The following is a 22587-nucleotide window of genomic DNA, read 5'->3' on the forward strand; positions in this document are numbered from 1 at the left end:
CTCGGTATTTTGAGCATCTCTCAGAAGGTCTGTAATGCGTCTTCCTCCCTTTCCTTCAGTCAACTGATTTATATTCATGTTGTTGTTATGCTTGCTCTTATTCTCGTGTTTCCAAACCCTTAATAACTCCTGTTCTTGTAGCCAGTGAAACAAAGCTGCTGTTGTCGCGGAAGTCAGTTCACTCATTTCCAAAATACGAGCTGACATTCAGCCTCACGTATTACATTTCCGCCACTGGCATTAAGTCTGTTGTCCACTCTGTCACATACTGAGAATCATGTTTTCATTTCCTCTGTGAGCTTCAGATCAACAATTTTGTCAATGATTGTCAACGTGTTGGGTAATTCAGCCCTCATTCTTGAATCTCTGTTTGAGGATTATCTTGATTAGTGTCACTGAGTCTTCAAATGAGGGTAACACGTCTTACCAGTTCATCTGAGTGAGTACATTTCCTTTTTCTAACCACTAGTTCACTGTTACATGGAAAGGTTCAGATAAAACATGCATTTGGGTTAAATGCCTCATTGAGCCCCATTGCTTTGGGATTAGACATTAACCAAATAATGGAACGGACAAATGCTGTCTTTACTTAAACATTAACCTTTACTGCCCCTGGTTTTGCTTTGCTTGATAAAAAAAATAATCTGGGAACCGTTTTTGACATTTTCTCCAACTACCACAAACAGTTTCCATTCAATGAAATCTATCTCTATCTGTACTTCAGGTGATAAAATGGCCATTCAATTTGGGGTCTTTCATTTTTGCAGATCCCTAATACCTTGTCTTGTGAGTTGTTTCTAAAATGTGGGAACAACGGTGAGTCATCTGCATACAGTTGCATGTTGGTTTTCAGCTGCTTTGTTCTAGTTGTTCCTGCTTTAGATGTCTTCAGACGTCTTAAAATGGACAGTAACTTTGAAAAAGGTGGGTTATATGCACATCATGTAGGTGCATGGCGATACTAAAACAGGTCTTCCTCAGCTGATAATTTAGAAGAAGAAGGAGAAGATATACTTTTTTAACCCCGCAAGGGGAAATTACATTTTTTACTCTGTTATTGAGCCACACAACACACACATAGGCTGAAATACACACACGTGAACAAACAGGATCCTACGGACATGCATTAATGGAGAAATGTATGAGTGAGCGGGCGACCCACAGAGAGCGCTCCTGAGCTGGTGGGAGGGTTTGGTGCCTTGCTTAAGGGCACCTTGGCAGTGCTCAGGAAGTGGTGAACTTTGCAGCTACCAGATCAATTTACAGATTTGGTCTGTACCAGGACTTGAACTGGCAACCCTCTGGTTCCCAAGCCAAGTCCCTACAGACTGAGCTGCTGCCCCAATTATCAACCCATATGATCGAAATGTTGTGAGTTAATTATGTCTTTTGTGACATTAACATCAACATTGTAGATGTTAACAACATGAGGTGGTAGCAATACACGTATGGAAAAGGATTGGGAACTCAGTTGAACTTCAAGGACACAAAAGAAGAAAGTTTACATTTGAGTGTCTCGGACAAACGCTCCAATAAGAATTTGGAATATCAAAGAAGTGTGTTTGATGATGTATATGTTGATGTCCGTGGGGGAAAAAGGGGTGATTGGTCAAATTTGTGACGAAGTTGCGGCGATTGGCTGAAATTGCTTGATTGTAAAAAGTGCACTGGATGAATTTCCGTAAACCCATAAACTACATCCTAGAGAGACTGATTATTGTTTCAGAGAAAGACATCCGGAGGAAAGAAGCAAAGTTCTGGTGAATTTTCTCTGATCTTTCTATTTCTCTCTCTTCAACAAACTTGTCTTGAACTTTAAGTGTGGCGTCAGTAAGTGTGTGGTAGCGAGAAAGAGAGAATCCCAGATGGTCTGTGGGTGTGCACCCTTACATTGCAGATGATGTCGCTCTATTCCGGTACAGTAACATGATTGCTGCTTACACAGTTGAAGTGACAGGAAGTCAGATTTGTACTGCCTATTCTTAAGCCTCAGAAACACAGAGAATTCACTCGACTTAAAATCTGTGACATGAAAATCAAGACAAAGATAATGCTGCACTTCCCTTTTTCCCCCCCAAAATGACATCTACATGAGTCATGTTTGGGATCATCTCCAGACAGTTCCTCATTTGTCTGTTCTCCGGCATACATACATACAGAGATGTGATTGTTTTCCTTTGCTTCCTGTTGTGTTAGGTCATTTAATATTGACAGTAAACAAATTGTCTCGCTTGTTTTTTTTCTCCCTGACACAACAATCTGACACGCATGTAACAACCCGAGCTGTCTGTGTGCTTGTAATCTTCGATGTGGTTTATTTCAGCTCATGAAGCTTTTATGTGGATCGAAAATCTGAAAGCATTTACAGCGATTCTGCTCTGACTGGAGTATTGAGTATTTGCCAAATCTTTTGTAAATCTAGCTAGTATGCACTGGGGAGAGGAGGAGTATTTGTGTGTAGTGGGAGAGTTGTAGATCGGCTCATGCTTGTTCTTTCTTTTTTTTTTTAAAGCGACAGTAGGTGGAAGGTAGTTGAAAAGCAGCTTTGATGTCAGTCAGAATAAAAGTCTCAAACCCATAAACATCAGCAGCTGCTTAAATAATTACCAAATGGCACATGTGCTTCTGGAATAAACATTGACGCCAGCTGTTTCTCCAACACAAACTGGCATGGTATGGTCATTTTTTGCTACTAGGAAGGGATATGTCTTAGTTTGATTAATAACATGGTAACCTTTTATAGCTTCACAACACCTCAACATAAAAACACAGCTCACGTGTTCCCCGTGTGAAGCCGAGTGTCTTCCTTTCGAGAAATCTCCTACCTCCTTTTCAAACTGAAATTCAGCGCCCACGGCTGTGTTACAACAAATTACAGCAATTTTATCACACACAAAAAAAAAAATTGATGCTTTCACCTCTCCGACACTCTGTTACCGAGCTAATTTTTAAAAAAAAGCTCCAGTGCTGAACTGTGTCGACCGGCCGTGCCTGAGTAACCTCATTCCAGATGGCAGCTCGCCGATCATGTCAGGTCAGCCTCACTTGGCTATTACCTCAGGCCCAGCCACACACACACACACACACACACACACGCACACACACACACAAACACACACTTTAAAATTAAGTACATAACTTCCGAGGACAATCGAATGAATTTTATGGCGTATGAACTCTTGAATACCTTCGATAAGCTCTTCAGTTTGGTGAGTTTGTCTAATTTAACAGACCAAATGTCCAGTATTAGCTCTGTGCAGACAGATGTTCAGAATATCAGATTGTAGCTTATAAGTTAATCAGTTCCCAGCTACATCTGTGAAATTCATTACCTTTGCGGTGCACCTTTGCAGTGTTTTATCTTAAAAAACTAAGGAAACTAATGAAATAAAAATGTACTAGACACAGGCAACACAGGTTTAAGACACTTGTGTCAAGGCCTTTTATAAATGAAGATCGCATAGAAATCATCATGACAATTCAAAAAATATTAATAAATGTGGCCATTTTTGCTTTCATCCAATAGAGTGGGAGTAGAAGAGCCTTTAAAGAAGGAGCTCTAAATAAGCTTCCACGCTGACTGGCCTGTTTTTTTCATTGCCTATGTGTCTCTTTCTGTTTGTTCATGTGTCATGTTATCATACATGTATACCTGTGCAAAGCTGTGTCAACAAATTTCCTCAGGGGGAACAATGAAGTATTGTATTGTGTATGGGGGCATCATATGGTCTAGTGCAGTGAAGTTTCATCAATAAGGCAATCGAGGTACTCCCATCATTTACGTGTAAGCCATTTGCATTCACTTTTGTCCAATGTAATGTACAAATGAGTCTCGGTTCTCTAACATATTCAATCAATATTAACAGAAATGTAAAACATATGAGTACGAGCTGGTAAAGAGTACCATGTTGGTTTGCAAATATCAGAAATATTATTAATATATATGTGTCTGTTGATGACTTGCATGGCGTGATGAAATGCTCAGCTGGTCAGCCAAGCAGCTGAAGACATATCAGCTGATGATAACACATATTCAGAACTCCGCTTTTAAAAAGCTGTGCTCATTTTTTTTTGAGGTGGTGAGGTAGGAAGTCCTTCAAGCGGGCCGACCAGATTCAAGTCCGACGTGTGACTCCTTTTCCACACTTCATTCCCCACTTCCTCCCCTATGCCTCTACGGGATTGTGATTGGTTCTGACCATGTTGAATCATGTTGGAAGGAAATCTGTCAAAACAGGAGGGGGGGGGGGGGGGGGGGATCAAGACACTTCTGTCAAAACAAACAAAACATGAGCTTGCAGAGTCGTACACAGAGTACTACTGCATGTGTGGAAAAACTGTTGTTTTTTTTAACTTTTGTGGCCTCAGAGAAAATACATCTGAAATTCCCTCAAGTGATGTCACCACAGTGGAGGCTAGCAGATTCAGGCTATGCTGTTAGCAAAACACACACACACACACACACACACACACACACACTCACACACACACACACACACACACACACACACACTCAGACAAGTTGCAAAGTTGTTTAAATTTTAGCAAAGTAGTAGAAGTAAGAAGGATTTTGTCAATAGATAAGAAAACATCTCTGGTTCAGGTAAGAGGATTTGGGATGTGGAGCCTCAGATTCATTCCAACCTTCTGACCCTGAAGCCAAGTATTAACCCTGAAATAAATGGTTAACCTTGTGGGAGCCGGATTTTTGTCCACACATGGGAGCTCAGTGCCCATGATGTGACTGTGTTAACAGATTTCTGCCTCACAAGCTCATGACACATATGCAGCACACACACACACACACACACACATACACAAACACACACACACCAGTATTAACTCAAGGCTGTGCTGCAGGACTTGTTCGTTGCATGTGGGTTAATGCACACTCTACTACACTTCCTCTCCTCTGGCTTCAACAAAGCTCTGCAGAGAGGCGTTGTGTGTAGCTGCTGTTAACGTATTTGTGTGTGTGTGTGTGTGTGTGTGTGTGTGTGTGTGTGTGTGTGTTTGAGGAAGAGAGAGATGTCGAGAGAGAGAGACGTAGAATCAAGAGAGAGGCAGAGAGAAGAATAAAGAATGACAGATGGAAAGACAGGCTGTCTATGAAATCATTATTCATTGTACTCAATCATTTTGTGACGACACACTCAGTATTATATTTGTAGTTCAACATAGTCCAATACAGATAACTCCCTGTGTCAGGGCGGATGTAAATTTGTTTGTGATTCAGGACACAGCCAGAAACACACACACACACACACATACATACACACAAACACACACACACACAGATCCAGAGATTATAGAATTGAATTGAATTAAGAGAGGAGGGGGTTAATCTTCACACGGAACAACTGCGGCCTTCACGTGTTCCTTTATTCCTTTACTTTATGGACATCATCGCACTGCTCATCTCTGCAAACTGCACAAAGACAAAAAAGGACATTAGTGTTTATAATGCACAGCTCGGCTTCAAAATGTGTCAAGATCTGTGAAATGTCCTTACTTTGATTTTCACACTTGCTTTGCAAATTTAAAAATATGTCTCCCATGCTAATGACACCCACATCGAGTTGAATTGGATCAGAAAGACAGAAGGAGGGACAAAGACGGACATACAGAAAGAGAGAGAGAGAGAGAGAGAGAGAGAGAGAGAGAGAGAGAGAGAGAGAGAGAGTGAGTGTGTGTGAGAGAATTTGCGATCTATTTTTGGCAACACGATGAGTGCTGATGTCAGACCTCGGAGGAGAGCGTGGACATCCTATAGTGCTACAGTGAGCATCGTTACCATGGCAACAAGCTGCTGCTCATTTATTAGGGAAGCCAAATAAATTAAACAGCAGATTACGCGCGTATAGATGAGTCTCATGAGTGCCAGCTCTTGTGCATGCCTCGGAAACACAACGCCGGAGTGTAGTACTGTTAGCATAGGGGGGGAAATGTGCAGTACCCCATGTTGGTCTATAATAGATTTATAATCCCCAACAAACCTCATTTGCACTTGTTTTATGACAATTATGCTGCGGGCCATCTACCTACCCTCTGCATTAGTTCATATGGAAGATGCCCTGATCAATAATTGATTAGAGGGGGCTGTTCTCCTTTGCTCTGCAGCACTTTTATTGCCCTGCCGCTCTCTCCTCTGAAGCTAACCCCCTGTGAGGGGAAAGTCAGAGTGATAAAAACGCTGCTTCCTCCGTTCTCCTCCAGCTCATTCCAGCAGCTCTAGCCGTACCCACTGATCCCTGTTATGATTTATCAAAAAGGACTGTGGAGGATCTATTGCTCTGGAGATGATGTGACTGTTTTTTGTGCTTTCAGCTGGGTGGAAGACTCTGTAAATCCTCACTGTAGTAAGCAGAAGTGGGAGCATTTGAAGCAGCTTTCTCAGCCTCTGCAGGGTCTCACTTTGGAGTTATTTGATACATAAAGAAACCAAAAGATGAACTTACAGTAAAATACTGTATTTCATAGTATTTACAGGCAAGACTCAGTTGAAAAGTTAATGCATGTGTAAAATGTGCTCACTCATGGAGGACACTTTTCTAGTTTTGCACATTTGCACCGGACATGTTGGAGCACTGGACCCTTGGTGTTTTAAATATTGATGCTTTACATGTAGACGGCTTCATATGGCATTTTTTTCATAGCATCAAGGCTTTCTGCTCTGCATGGAGAAATAATCTTTGCTCCACTTACTGGTTTTCTAGGTTAGCATAAGCATCAGTCACAAATCACGTAGTGGATTTCTTAGGCATGCTACGGGCACAGCTGCAGGTTTGACTCTTGTCGGTACAGTGAACACTCTGAAAAAATATATTTAAAAATATTCATGCTGTACGTTTTAAAAAGTTGCCCAAAACTAAATCTGGATTTAAAAAGTTTAAAATGTGATTCCGTTCCTGCAAAGGGGAGCCATGCAATCAGCTGCAAAGAGCAACTACATCAACTCTTTAAGAAAGTTCATTTTAACATAAGATGTCTCACCATAATGAAAACATTAACAGGAGGGACGTTATAAAGGCCCCGAAACACCAAGAAGTAGACAAAGAACAAGTGGCAACGAAGGCTGACTGTGGCGTTGCCTCACGTCGCCTTTTGTCTCGGCCAAAAAATTGCACTTGAACACACCGCAAAGACTACAGCCGACGGCCAACCACCACGTACGTTCTGCTCATGATGAGAGGAAATAACTCTCTATACCAGCAGGGGGCGGTAGTCTGTTGTTATGATACGAGAAGACCATTTTCACACCGCTGTCGCTCACCACTCGTATTATAGGTAGACTACTAATGGAGAATAATGTCTGATAAAAAGTTGAAAATTGTGTTGTCAGCTCTTGGTCTTTTAGTGGAAAAAGAAAAGAAGAGGCGACTAATAAGGAGAAACCGCACTAATGGGTGAAAGCATGAATACTACAGCGGCATGCTCAAGGGGCTTTCCTGAACCTGTGAGGAGCTGGAGAGAAATTAAACCTCAGAACAGCCAATCAGAGAGATTCCTGTCACCAAACCAACGCCAATTCAACATGTCGAATTGGCTGAAAAAAGGCAGGTTGGGGCAGACGGGTAGCAATGGAGCAGGACACACCGCAAAAACTATCGATCACTCACTGTCGGTCCACCTAGGACCGACGGCTGACGACCTTCTTGATGTGTCAGGGCCTTAAAGAACGTCTCTCACTCTCTCTGTCTGAACACCTTAAGAGCATGTGTTAGACACTGCTCGTGACACGTACCTGAGGGGTAAAGAACAAGAGAAGAATGTCCTCCGAGATGGTGATCCTCTACAGATAATGATGTCTGAAAATTTACATAGGCGGCCTGCTCGGGTAAAGTCTTTGAGTGGGAAACGCTGTTACTGAAATGAATGTGTCCGACCAAATAGCTTTGAAGCTAATGAAGATGTTAACTTTAATTTAGTTTTGTGCAATCACTGCTCCCAATTATTAGCATGCTAAGAAATTAAAATAAGTTGCTAACATGCAAAATGCACTGAGCCCTTAAATGCTGTAATGTCGGCCATTTTTCACAAGATGAGTGCAAATCAACGTTTCTCAAACATGTTTAAAAAGCCCTTCATAGTCTTTTTGCCACGATTTATATTGATATTAACTTTTGATTGGCTGATACATTTTTCTTGCATGCATTGGTACTTTTTCAACGATTCATGCTACCACTGCACTGTGTGAGTATTGTTCACTTATGAGGATGCTGTGCAGCAGCACGCCTCGTTATATTAGCCGTTAAATGTGCGTGTTGCAGAGCAGCAGTGGATTGTGTGGCGGTGGTAGACGAGAGGATGAAGTGGAGGAAGGGGGAGAGGAGATTGGCTTTGACCTCCAGCAGATGTGAAACACTAATAACACAGCTGGCTGAGCAAACCGAGGGAGGGAAATATTATTTGTTTCTTTCTATGGAGTACAGATACCACTTACAGTTTACAACATGAGCATTCACAATATACACATCACTAAAGTCTGAATTTATCACAACAAACAAGAAACGGTATTTTACTGTAAACACGCGATGCTTACTCACTCAGTACCTGTGAATTTGACCTGTTGGATGGAGGTCTGGGTATAATGGCCCTTCTGTCACAACCCTTTGAAAAATAAAATTTATGGTGGTTTGTATGAACCCCAGGAAGAAAATATGTTACTGTGGTAACAAATAATGACGACCTAATGTAGCTAAATAATTGGAGAATCCACTGTAAATATTCTTTATCATGCTTATACATCATCACAAACATACATGTGAATCAGTCCTTCTTAAATATGATCATGCAAAATATTCAGAGGCATACATGCATGAAGATTGAGTGTAAAGGACTGCCTTCCAGCACTGAGCTGTGAGTGTGCATCATGACACACAGAGTGGAGACTGTGGAGGCAGCTGCATCTTACTATATCAGGAACTCACCCTGCAATCTGCCGCTGACTCACTTTGGCTCCATGTGAGCTGGAAAGTGTTTTTTTTTTTTTTTTCTCACATTGAGCAAATGGATCTTGGAGTACCAGAGCAACATTTTGACCAAATGTGCTGTTTTTAATTTTAGGTGCTTCATGATTTCTGTACAAGGAAGTCTGTGGATTAATCCTGCGCTGCTTTCCCCATTTTCTAAATTGTCAGTATGCCACGGTTCAAAGCTTTCTTTATAGGAGTGTAAGATTTGATTTGTGAAGTATTTCCAACTCCTACCGCTATTTCTAACTTGTACATTATTTTTTAACACAAGAATAACTCTGTTTACCACCCAGGACTGACTGTAGAGATTTTTATCATGGCACAAAGATGGATTAAAAAATGTTTAAAAATGTTAGAATTCATTAAAGGAAGAGAGGAAGCAGTGTTTAACAAGGTAACTGCAAAGAGAGATAGAGCAGGCTGTGAAGGCTCATAAATGCAAATTAGAAGAAATAAAAAAAAGGGGAGGTGGGAGGTAATCGAGTGGGGGTTCAGCTCCTCCTCCATGTCCCCTGAGTGTTATTTTGACAAGGTCAACAGCACCATCAACCATCCCCCGGCTGTCAGCCAAACACATCAGAGCTGCCCATTGTTCTCCAAATGCTCACATTCACCCCAATCTTCTCTCCACTAGATTACACACTGCATCTGTGTCTGTGTGACATTTACAAAGTTTCCAAAAGTCACTGAAGATTAGAAAAAATATTTCAGCACATGCAAACAAAACATCGCTTGATTAAAGGGGCCCATGCAGGGTTTGCTTCACATTTGCTGGATTCAAACATGAGCTTAAAAGAAATCTATTCATTTCACTGTTAATGATGTCAGTCTGGGACATCTGTTGAGTAGCGATGCGGGATGTGTAGCTCAAAATTTTTCTTATTTATCTTTTACTGGCGTCAGTAAAATTGCTAATTTTAGCCTCTGCCTGAAACGGTTCATTTAAAGCTACTGACTCTTTAAGGCGCCCCCTCCCCACATGCCCACTTTCCCCTGATTGGCCAGCTCGGTTTGCAGTTGCAGGGTAATTTGAGTGAGCTTCTGGTGGGCGTGTCCTCGAAAGAGCTGCCGGGGTGGGCAAGTCCGACAACTTTGCTCCATGCTTTGCTCTAATACATCGACAGAACCTGACGTCACCTTCTGGCCAAGTTCTCCTGAGGTTCTCGTATTGTCTTGTTCAGAGCACCAGGAATCCACATGTTGAGTTTAGATACACAAGGGTGTATTTCATGTTACAAAAAATGTTGACGAGGCTTAATATGGACATCCACCATTGTAACATGATATGTAAATCTGCATAATAGATCTCCGTTTAAGTAGGTGTTTTAAAAATACATAAACTCTTAATTTTTAATCTACCTTTTTTTTGTTGCCTGAAAGCATTTGTCAGAATCTTCTCCAAGTTTTGTGAACTGACCTCATCTCATGTAAAAACCACATCCTCTTCACTTTAAACTGTCCACCGTCTCTACACGTCCTCAGTCTGCACTTTGAGAACTTTATCTTCCAACAGTGACCTACTTAAAGATGAAGTTTGAGATAAAAGTGTCCACCTGTCTGGGTAAAAGTGTTCCTCAAAACTGCCTTTTCAGGTTCTGAGTCTGCAAAACAGCCTGTGAAGCTTTTGTCTTCAGAAATTAAATTATTCACAAGTTCAGCTGAGTAAATAATGCATTCTGTCACAGTGAATTGTAACCTTTAAAGAAGTGTGCACTGCTAATAATAGAGTGCCTCATCCTCTATTTTTCATTACCTTTTTTGGGGTGACAGAGTCATCGTATTAAACTGATTCTTAGAGCGTGGTCACAATAAAGACGGGCGGCCTCTGCAAAGATTTGCGTGTCATTCAACAATTGGTGGGAGTTAGTCATGATGAGCTGGCAGGGCAGAAGAAAGACCATCAAACTTGTGATAAAACCATCACATAAGAATATGCAAAATGGTTAGTACTTATTATAAAAGTTAAAATATATTAATTCATATTTGCAGTTTAATAGAAGTATTCTTTTCAGGAGGCAGTGTTGTTATTGTTGTGTTGTTTTGCAGTCTGTGCTTCAAGAACTCACAGGAACATCACTCACTTGTGCTGTTTTCAGTCTGCGATCTTAATGGGGCAATATGTAAAATATCTACTGAATGAAATCATAATTTGACCTCATCATCAGACATTAATGAAACATGCTATGTTCAGGTGCTGGCTTCTCTGACAACAATACAGCAGCCAGTATGTCCTCCTTCTAAGTTTAGATTCTGGTTCAGAATGGTTCACTTTTGTTACGACCACAGAAGGGAGACAGTTTCAAGGCAAGCCCACACGGCTGTTTTGGACACCCCTCTGTTTGCTAGATATGAGACCAGTTATCATGACAAGCCAACAGGTGTTGCAGCGATGGAAGCGGGGAAGAGAACTGGTTCTGATAGAAGTGATTGTACCCGACCTAAAAAGCCTCTGCATGTTTCTAATAAGCTCCACGAGCAGAAACGTGCTCAAACTAGGATCAATATTGGAGATGCTTTTTGAAAAATGGAGAGAGGTTAGAACACAGAAAGGTTTACAGACCCATGCAGAGCTGGATAAACACTGAAGCTTCAGTGTCCGCAAAATAGCAACCTGCATGCACATTGACTCTAGGGGTGGAGGGGGCCCAGCTCTCTTCAATGTTTTGAATTTGGACTGCAGTACCCATTTTAAACGCTAGATGTCAGAGTTACATATTGCTCCTTTAAGTTCTTCAAATTTGTGACATATCATCCTTTTTCTGTGCTGACTGCACAGATTGTATGCTGGACGCTGTTATTCATCAATAGAAGCAAAAACAAGATATATATTTTCACATTTGTACACTGATTGTGCTGAACTGGAGCACATCTACACCCACAGATCCAGGGTGAGGGACTCTTTGGAAGTTCAAACTCTCTTCCCGCTCTCCTTTTAACAACATTTTTAGCAACATGAGCACCTCACATACTGAACAAGTTTCCTCACCACCTCCTCCTCCTCCTCCTCTACGTCTTTGTATTTGTTAAGCTCAAAGGTATCAGCACACCAACACAGCTGTGCCTCCATGAATGTCACCGGGCTCCCTGAATGTCACCGACTGAATAAATGGCCTTGCATACTGACTATAATAAGATAATGAGATAATAGCACTTGTCGCTGAGAGCACTGCTGAAGGGTGCTGACAGCGGGGGGAAAAGAAAAATGACACTCTGGTTTGGAGGAGCAATAAAGGATGAAAAAAGGTCAAGACGATGAGAACAAAAGAAACAAAGAAAGGATGGAATTAGATTTCTGAATGTGCATTTATCCTCGGCAGGTGCCTTCATCCTCGCTTCTTCTTCTACTTCTTATTATCTCTTGTTCTTTTCTCCCATCGCGTGTTATTTTTTCACTTTCGCTTTTCCCTCTACATGATTTCTCATTTTTATGTTTTTCTCTTTTGTTCAGCCGCTCGCTCGTTCTCTCCCCGCAGGGCAGACTTGTCACATTTCCACTCTGTTACGCACCGTTTTCGGGAGCCTCTTTTAGGTTGACACATCGTGACTGCGGCCAAATTTAGACCTTTGTATTGTTCTGACAGTGTATTCAGGCAGAGGAAGAGGAGATACCTTATGAACTGGCATTCTTGAATAAGGTTGTTTTACTTTATTCTTGCTTTTGGGATCATTTTAAAGATAATGTTGTTTATTTTCCAATGCAAACAAGATATGTTGACATTTGCTGCTCTACCCATACATCAGGGTTTAAAATAAAATGATGCTTTAGACTTGATGATCAGATGTTTAATTGCATGAGCAGACATTTTAAACACATGGAGATTTGTATTGATTTATGTTGATTATCAACTAAATCATTGAAATCAATAGCAGATGTCTCCTGAGAATATTAACACTATTCCCCTCAGAGAGATGCCCTGGGTAAGTAAGGGTTAAATATACATTTAAAAAAAAGTGATTACAACTTAAAGCTCCTGAATCTTTAGCTGGTAATGAAACAGACTGAAATCGGTAGTGATGCATCTTTATGATCTACTTATACGGGTTTGGTGTCAGGCTGTTAACAGCTTGCTGGGCCAGAGATTTATTGTGAGTTGCGCATTTGACATGTTGAATAAAGAAGGATTTTCTGTCAGGAGACACAACTTACAAACACAGAGGACAAAATCATCAGAGAAAAATGGTTGGTTTGGTCAACAGGGGGCGCCAAAATCAACTCAAAATGAAAGTTTCTTGTAGGAGATTTTACCTGGAATTATTATTATTATATATTTTTTCCAAGATATTTTTTTTGGGAGGAGGGAGAGGGGGATGACGTGCAGCAAGGGGCCGGGGTTGGATTTGAACCCACTGCCGCTACGGCTATGACTACAGCCTCTGTACAGCCTCGACATAACCGCTAGGCTATCCAGCGCCCGGGAATTATTTTTGATATTTTACGCTGTGTGTCACCTACAAGAATTCTAAACATAGATTCTAGCAAAAAAAAAAAAGCAGAGAGGACTCCCATGATTCCCCGCTAGCCTCAACGTCATCTTTTGTTATGGTAGTTATGATTGAGAGCCCCCTGGTGGTGGAATCTACATATTGTATCTTTAAAACACAACAGAAAGTACAGACATTAAAATGGGACTGTTAAAAAAACCACTGCTGATAAAAACAGATGTTGTTGAGTGTCTATTTTATCTTGTTTTCATTTACCCTGATTTGACTGATTGATACATTATATTTTTAGTTTTATTTTCACTTTATTTTTATTTGCATTTTTATCTACCATATTTATAATTAACCTTGTTTTCACTGTTGGTTTATTTGTACCTTTTTATACTAATAGTTACTCTTACTGGACACAGTCTGTGCTGTTGATTGTGTTTGTAAAAGGAGGCCGACTCACTCACTGTAAAGGTATATAGGTATATCTACCTCAGGGTCTTAACCCACCTACTTTCTTACAGGAAATGCATGCTGGGATTGTCTGCAGCCTCAATGAATGAATTGTAAACAAACGAGCAGTGGGAGCAGGCAGGTGGGTGTTAGTGTGTCAGAACTTTGACCTGATGAACAGGAACCAGACAGAACAAACGAGAGAGGAGGGGAGGTGCCAGGACGGCCCTCGTATGGCACATCCGTCATCCCCTTGTTAGCATCTTGGCATGCAAACACACATGCATACACACACACACACACACAACCTAAACAGGCCAGACAGCTTGCTGGGCCAGATGGCCTCTTGGTGAGGAGCAGCGAGGAGCTCCACAGAAGGGTTGGATTGATTTGTGAACCATAACCTCCACATGTCCCTCCCTCCGACTCCGGACAGCACGTGTGTGGAAGAGGGATGGATGAGGATAAGATCTGTGTGTGTCTGTGTGTGTGTGTGTGTATGTGGGGGGTGGAGTGGTTATTGTGGAGATGTGGAGAGAGGATTATGCACACAGAGGGCTGACTGTGTGTGGTGGGAGATTTCCTTTTTATATATAACCATGGGAGATAGCCACAGGGAGGAAATGTATTATAATCACAATAACAAAGTGAGCATTGTGTTCATTTCCTGAATTGTTAAATACACATTAAGCGCATGTTGATTCATCATCTTCATAGTCCTTTGAAATTTTCAACTGTAATTCTCAGTAGGGGGGATAATGGAAGTATTCAGTCTTATTGTCTTACAATTAAAACATCTGAAACAGACAACTCATCACTGAGAATGAGATGTGTGGGATTCAGTGTCTAAAACAACACTTTAACTACTCAGGCCCAAAGGGTCAGTTAAACTAATTATTCATATTTTTAGTGATGTAGCTCCACAATGCCCATTAAAGGCTAACTGTATTCAGAGCAGATTTTCAGACCGAAACAATAGCTGTCTTTGGATCCACCTCCTTCATCCCTAAGCTCCGCCCCTCTCTTCCCACATCCACATTTCTCTACTATACTCTTTATGCAGCACACCAGTTTCATGCTTTGTATTTCAAACTGTGTTTAGTTGCATTGTCCCGAATAAATACAATAGGATTTCTATTTGTGTTGATGTTGTATTGAAGCAGGTTTTGCTTTTACGAGTGCATCACAAGTTTAAAATGCTGGTATCATGACCACCCTGTTTCTGTTTCTTTTAAAAGCATTTGTCTAAAATTTAGTGAAAATATATTTAGTTGAGTTATCTTAAAGAATCTAATGATCCCAACGTGTGTCTGACCTCGGCTCATTGTAGCAAACACAGCTGATATTTATGACTTCTGGTAACAAAAGAGGAGATCTGCCAGCTTCATATCGCCTTCTGGCTCTGTGTGTGTGTGTGTGTGTGTGTGTGTGTGTGTGTGTGTGTGTGTGTGTGTGTGTGTGTGTGTGTGTGTGTGTGTGTGTGTGTGTGTGTGTGTGTGTGTGTGTGTGTGTGTGTGTGTGTCCAGAAAGAGGAGCAGGTGGTAAATGTGGTGGGTGTGGCGACAGAGGAGAAGATTCATCACAGCCTGGCATGTGTGTAAGCGTGTTTGTTTCCTTTGTCCTGTCTTTAATGCACACAAACACAAACTCTCTCACGCAAGCTCACACACACACACACACACACACACACACACACACACCGGAGGTTATGAATCTGATGTGAATAGCTGCCCGGTGACTAAGGAGAAGAATGGGAGTGTTTGGTGTTTTTATTATCTGCGTCTCGTCCTCTGCACCGTTCTGACTAAAGACCATCTGGGTCGCTGATCATTCTTCATCGTGTTTTCACTTTTTCTCATCTTTTTGGCTTAGTCTGGCTCGTTTAAGATCACCAGTTTAGCCACGCTGTTCAGCCTCTGTTACACCTTGTCTTGTCTTCTTCTTCTTGTGTTAAATGTGGAATAGCAGGGGCAGAGTTTGTTTGGGCAAAGTCAGCCTCAGAGGTCATAACAGAGCCGACATATTAACTTGTTAAATCTTCATTTTTGTTCATTGATAAACCCGGACAGAACAGACCTACACACACCTGTTCTCACCAAAAGACTTTTGTAAAACCTATCCCGTAAAGCCCTCCCTCTATTTGAAATCAGACAGATCCTTATGCCCCCACTCTCCACCCCCGTCCTGGATCTTTCCTGGACCCCAGGTTGGGAACAAATGAGTTGGATGATGTGTCCTGTATGGATTGTTTTTTTCCCCTTTTTCATCAGTTTCATACTGAAAAAAATAAAGCAGTGTCCTATTCGTTTGACTGTTCCAGTCTGGTGATAAAAAGTCAGTCACATGATGTTTTTGATGATTGTACTCTTGCATCACAGGGGAGATGTCTTCATACCTTTAAAACTGAGGAGAACATTGTCATTGGCTTTTCTACAGCGCCGCCCCAAGAACTTTATAAATGTCATGAAAACCTGAAGAAACAGCTGCACAACAGTTTGGGTTTAAGAAGGTCAAGTCAAGTATTTCTAAGAGCTTTCATTTCACATTTTAGCCTTTCATGTTTGCTGGACATACAAGTATAAACTAAGTCTAGCCCCTAAAAGATGCAGAGACGGAGATGGACTGCAGAGGTTAGACATGATAATTATCTCACTTACAGTCAGCTCAGCTATTCATCATCTGAGCATGAAGCTGCAGGATCAAGATCAACATGCAAATGAGAAAAACAAATGGAAACCAAACAGCAGACTCTTCTTTAGGAGTGTTGTGATATTATAGGGGTCGTAGGTGTTAATGAGACTCCCACACACGCTCACATTTTATGTCTGGAAATGTAACCGGTTTGAAGATGCGATAATTCAGTCAACCGAATGAAACGTGGGTCGTTTAAACTCACATTACGTCACGGGTTATTAGAGCTCCCCGTGTTCATTCTGACATGTACCATATCAGTAGCAGACAGAATATCTGAACAGCTGTTGATACTGATATGGAGGCTCTTTTACATTATTAATATACAGTACAACCCCTGCGGCTGTTTTTTTAGAAATCAGGCAGAAAAATTGGGGTGAAGTGCTCCATTTAGGAGAGGCTTAATAATGAACAAAGAGCGTCAAATACATTAGACACAAGTTCTCCTTGACACAGTGACAAGCTCCTTTTAAAGATTTAAAACTTTGAAAACTGGTGCTTTTATTTTCCAAGATGTTTAATGGGGCGACGCCTGCGAGGCAGTTCAGGCAGATAACTCAAGCTGCACTGATGTAAATCAATCAATCAGTGGGAGAAGATGCAGGCAGGATTTCTCCTTTGTATTCCTCATGTTTCTGTTGTCCACACTTCCTCATTATCCACATGGAGGTGTTGTCGCCCGACAACACCTCCATCCTTTAGACTTTATTGTCCCCATGGGGAAATTCTTCTTCACAGCGCCGTTACTGTCCAAACAGACCATTCCCACCAAAAAACATCCATACACAGAAAACAGAGTGTAACACAAACACAGTTAGACAACAGTCAAGAGTCCCCACTCTGGCCTGAAGATATGAAATCATCCTTCTCAAATCTCTGCGTGAAAAACAATCTGATAGGAGTGATGAGATCGGAGTCTACACACCCCAAACTCAAACTATGTTCTGCTGCTGCAATGAACATTTGAAACAAATGCAAACTTGAGCTGTCTGATCACAAAATATTTATAAAATGGGTTTAAACTGGTTCCAATGTATTGGGACTAAATGTCCCCTCCTGTTGTCCTGGGGTCAATCTGACCCCAAACTCAATCTTTTGCCGTCAAACAAGTTTTTTATTCATCAAATGGTCTGAAAATAATGGGGGTTGTTCAGTACTATGCTCGTCAAGATTCTAATAAATATGAGGTAATTTGATTGAATTAGGTTTTTTTTTATTGAATTTACTAACGTCTGTTGTCCTCTGGGGTCAATCGGGAGGTCATTACGAGGGTTAAGATTTTGCTTTTTAAAAATGGCCACATTTGTTTTAATTTCGAAGTGTTTCTTTTTCCATGAGGAGAGAGTAACAAGTGAAACTATTTTCACACTAAGCATGGATTTCCAAGTCTTTAATCTAGATCCCAATCTGCTCTAGATGAAGTTAATCCCCATTATTAAGACAATGCAGAGTCTCACCCTGTGAGGAGGAGGTCCTGGTGATTCTGCTGGAGGGGCTACAGGATCAAACTTAATCTGAGCATTCAGGGAGAATGATCTGTTCTGTTTGGTTACATGATTACATAACCATCTCGTCTTAGGAGACGCCTCTGTGCAGCACTGGCTGTACTGGTTGTACTGGTGGTTTACAGTTTGCCCTACAGGAGAGGAGCCTCTTTCACACAGAGTGACAGTAATGCCTGCTAACAGATACAGTAGACCGTGTAGTTAATGTTGTTAGGAGGCCATGTCAGGAATTCCTAACAATGAATTCTTGATCTTTGATATGGCTGGTGATTTCCTTTTCTTCTCCTACATGTTATTATGTTCTTCCTTGTGTCCAAAAAAATAAAGAAATAGAGTCAGGTAAAGGGTGAGGAGTACTGCGACTTTAAAAAACAAGCGCGAGGAAAGGAGTTTTTTATGCACCATCTTTTGTAGTTACAACAGCTGAAGAGAGACATGAAATGATGAGGTAGAGACTAGAGACTTGGGGATGACATGCAGCAAAAGGGCTGAGGTCGGATTCAAACCCACGGTCGCTGTGAAGAGGAACAACATAACATGAACACAACATAACGGTTAGGCTATCCCCAGAGAAAGGAGTGTTGAAAGAATTGTTGAAAATGTCTCCAGCTTTTTGACTTGTGTTTGGGACGGTTATAAAGCTGACTGAGCCGATGTCATCTGTTTTGAAGTTTCTCTGTCTCTGTTGGCGCTCAATGAATAAAAGTTGTTGTTGTTTCTTTTCACTTGCTTTACATGTGTATCTATAAGGAAAATAGAACTGGAGTGATGTGAAAAGTTTCATTTTGAATGTATTGAAATGTTCTAATATTAAATGTCTTTGTCTGTGTCTGTGCAGTGCCAGCTGTCCCAGGCCCTGAACGGCGTCTCAGACAAAGCTAAAGACGCAAAGGAGTTCCTGGTTCAACTCAAGAACATGTTACAGCAGATACAGGTAACAACACGGTACAACACCTGTACACTTCATTCTCTGTCAGATATATTATTTATATATTTCTTTAGCCAATCCATAAAACTACAACACAAGATATATGCAACATACAAACAAATGCAGTAATAAGGGATTTGAGGAGTTAATCCACCTCTGAGTTTAATCCATTAAAAACACTCCGGAGACATTTTGACAGTCAAATATTCCGATGTAAAAGCAGCTAAATGTGTGCAGCACTTCAGTTAAAGACACATTTCCTCAAGGGGACAATAAAGTCATGTGTCTTATCTTGTGGTAAAGTATCGATGCATCGAGGGAAGTGCTTGTTTCTGGATTCTTTTTTTCATAAATTTGTCTGGAGGAACAGCTTGAGGAGGATTTTGGAAGTAGTGTTGTAGTACTCGAGACCACTTTTTGAAGGTCTCGGTCTCCTCTCGGAATCGAAAACAGTTTTACTCAGACTTGGGCGGACTCCTGATTTTAAATGAAGACCAGTCAAGACCACCACCGACAAGCTATTTGTCCACATTATTACTTTGATTCGAAGGAAAACACACCTTCCTAAAAAGACAAATAACTTTTTATTCATTCATAATTTGATTTTTATCCCCCGGTATCGGGGTCTTATTGGTGACACGCACCCTAAACATAATATGATTATTTTTCATTAATATTTATGATTTTGGTCTTGTCTCAGTCTCGCCCCGCCTTGGTTTTGGTCTCGATCCCTAAATGTCTCGGTAGTGTCTTGGTCTCGGAGCACTCCGGTCTCGGGTATGTCTTGGTCTTGACTCGGTCTCGATCCCTAAATGACTCGGTCGTTTCTTGGTCTCGGAGCACACACACTAGTTGGAAGTAGAAAAAACACTTTCATGACTCTAATGTCCAGTTTGTGTTGTTCCCATATTGGTTAATTGTACAGGAACTGCAAAACCAGAACATGATAGAGATTAGAAAGTACATGCAGCGCTATGAAGTCAGATGATGTTTAGCTGAAATTTGCTCCGGCCAAAGACACCAGTTCTAAAAAAGAAAAGCGGTTGTTTCCAAACTTGCAGCAAATCATGTCTCACTCAGGATTTCTGCAGCCTCAGGATTTCCATACTTTCAAAAAGATTTTCCCTGGACCCTCATGAGCTTGTCTGGACCAAAGTCTGTCTGTGCAAGATTGTCCAAAAAGCCTTCCCCCCATGTCTGATCAGTTCCCTCCACATGCAGAGTCTGTTCATAATTTACAACCACACTGATGTTCTCTCAGACTGACTGCTCTCTGCTTTAGGGAAGCTGCTGCTAATGGGCTATAAGCTCCAAATAAATCAGTTACAGTCAGAGAAACATTTGGACTCCTCACGCTGTGCAGCAGGGAGTTAAATCCACTGAGTCACCAAAACTAAAACAAATCACATCAGTGTGTGTGTGTGTGTGTGTGTCGGGGGGAGTTTCTCCTGCAGCACACTTCTACACACACAGTCTGCTCCATCATATCTTGTCTGCCACAGCAGCACGAGCAGGCATTAAGAGTCTTAAACTCGGAGCACTTATTTGCTCCGTCTGGGAGCCAAAACAGCGGGAGAGAGAGAGATGGGCGGATAGAAAAAGAAAGAAAGAAAAGATTGTGAGTCATCCTCTTATAGATCTGAACTGTGTCGTTCTGAGAGGGAAGCTTGATTGGAAATCAGTTTTTTTTATCTCAGACCTCATCATGTGAGCTGTGTGCAGAGATAAAATACCCTCAAGGATGCTTCTCTTATTAACTCCACAACTTCTGTTCTGCAGGAATATCTTCAGTAGTGAGTCCTCTAAAATAAAGGACTTAATTATTCTTATTTCTCTGTGATTTAAACATCAGTGCCGTTGTGAGTTTGTCCGATTTTGTGGAAAAAACCTGCCATAGGAGATGATTTTGCAACAAGTGTCCGTACTGCACACGGTGTGTTAGCCATGTGTTATAATGTTAGGTTGTGTTACATCTGTTTGTTTCTGGAGGGAATTTGGTGGAGAGCATGTGTGCAAACAGATGGTAAATAAGATAATTATTTTCTCTGCACTCTATTAAAATAATGAACACTCCTCTGTTTGTGGGGTGGAAACAGAAAAATAACAAGATGCTGCTTGTAATTAACATTTCAGTCACAAACACAAAGCAGCTCCGTGCTGTTAAATGAAGCAAAACACACCCGATGATTTATTTTAGTCACAGTGACTTTTATTATTTTTGACAAAAAGACCTTCATGGCGGGGACTTTGGGAAACCTCAAAATCACAATTGTGCCCATGACATAGAACGTCTCAGTGTCAGAGCTTTTTTCCTTGTTATCTTTCCTTTTGAAGTTTTATGTAATTGTTTCCCTTCTGATTGTTTTTGTGTTTTTGTGTGTGGTTTCAGGAGAGCGGTGTGGAGTTCGAAGCTTGCCTCGTGGCCCAGTGTGACTCTCTGATCGAGGCCCTCACAAGACAGAAAGCCAAATTGCTCACCAAAGTCACCAAGGAGAAAGAGTACAAACAAAAGGTGAGTTTCTTTTTAGAGTGTAGGAGCATGTCCAATAAAGGGGGTTAGAAAAGAGAACAGACGGAACACAAAGTGTCACATTAGTGCAAGCGTGCAGGAAAAAACAAGAAGATTGAACACTATCGGGAGAGGAGGCAGCAGAGCCAGAGCTGGAGCAGATCTGATACTGTATTTACAAAAGGCTTATGGTTGAGAAGTCAAGGGTCAATCCATGAAAGGTAATCCAAAGCATGGCACACGAGTCCAATATGGAGCAGGCAAGAATTAGAAAAATCCCACAGCAGGAAAAGTATCGCAAAAAAAAGGCAAAATACAAAGAAATGGGGAATGCAATGGGGAAATACAAACTGGCAAACAGAGACCTGTGTTTAAATCACATTTAATACTCCTGATATTAATACAGTCTGTACTGCAGCATAACTGTGCATTCAATGGGGTTGTACAAAATTGAGCCTTTATCTGTTATCCTCTTTCTCATACTTCTATTGCATTTATCTGCTGCAAACCTTACTGCACTGTCTCACTTAGTAACTGTAGGAAAACTAATTTGAAAAAGATTAGCAAAAATTATAAAATTATTTATACGGTTTTGGAGCTACTTTACCTGTTTTGCAGACCCCAAAATGTTTTGGCCTTTCTTATCTTTCCTTTCTTTCTTGAATATGTGTCACTTCTTCTTTTTTTTTCTTCTTTTTTTTTTACAATTTAAGCTGCTTAGTAAATATTATAAAGAACAGTTATTCTCTCTGGATCAAGTAGTTGAAATCTTAATGAAGTTGAAAAAAGCATCCGTCTAAATATGCTGACTGCACAGCAATAGTTGCATCACCATCATACGGACTGAGTAAAAGCACAGGATTGTGTGTCATAGTAACCAAAAAGCATGTTGTGTTCTATACTGCACAATGCAGCCAGGTAAAGTAGGAAATCCTGGTTTTGGCACACTGATGAATCTCACTGATATTAATTGGAAAAAGCTGAGTTTTGTCAGGTATACTAAAAACAATGTTTGGATATTGGAAAGCAGCCACAGACTAAATACTCTAATAGGGTGAGGCTAATTAGATGCAGGTGAAACCAGTCAGGGTCTTTTAT

The 22587-nt window shown here is 41.0% G+C and overlaps 1 protein-coding gene across 3 annotated transcripts in view; it reads left to right on the top strand.

Annotated features, from left to right (window-relative positions):
• Positions 1-22587, top strand: part of LOC109986403 (tripartite motif-containing protein 67) — a 63090-nt gene that overhangs the window by 13355 nt on the left and 27148 nt on the right. For all 3 annotated transcript variants that reach the window (XM_065963698.1, XM_065963699.1, XM_065963700.1), the window contains exons 2-3: positions 18891-18986; positions 21370-21492. In XM_065963698.1, the coding sequence (XP_065819770.1) occupies positions 18891-18986; positions 21370-21492 (219 nt within the window). The remainder of the gene's footprint in view (positions 1-18890; positions 18987-21369; positions 21493-22587) is intronic.

This window comes from Labrus bergylta, chromosome 15 (assembly GCF_963930695.1).
Source record: "Labrus bergylta chromosome 15, fLabBer1.1, whole genome shotgun sequence".
NCBI classification, from domain to species: domain Eukaryota; kingdom Metazoa; phylum Chordata; class Actinopteri; order Labriformes; family Labridae; genus Labrus; species Labrus bergylta.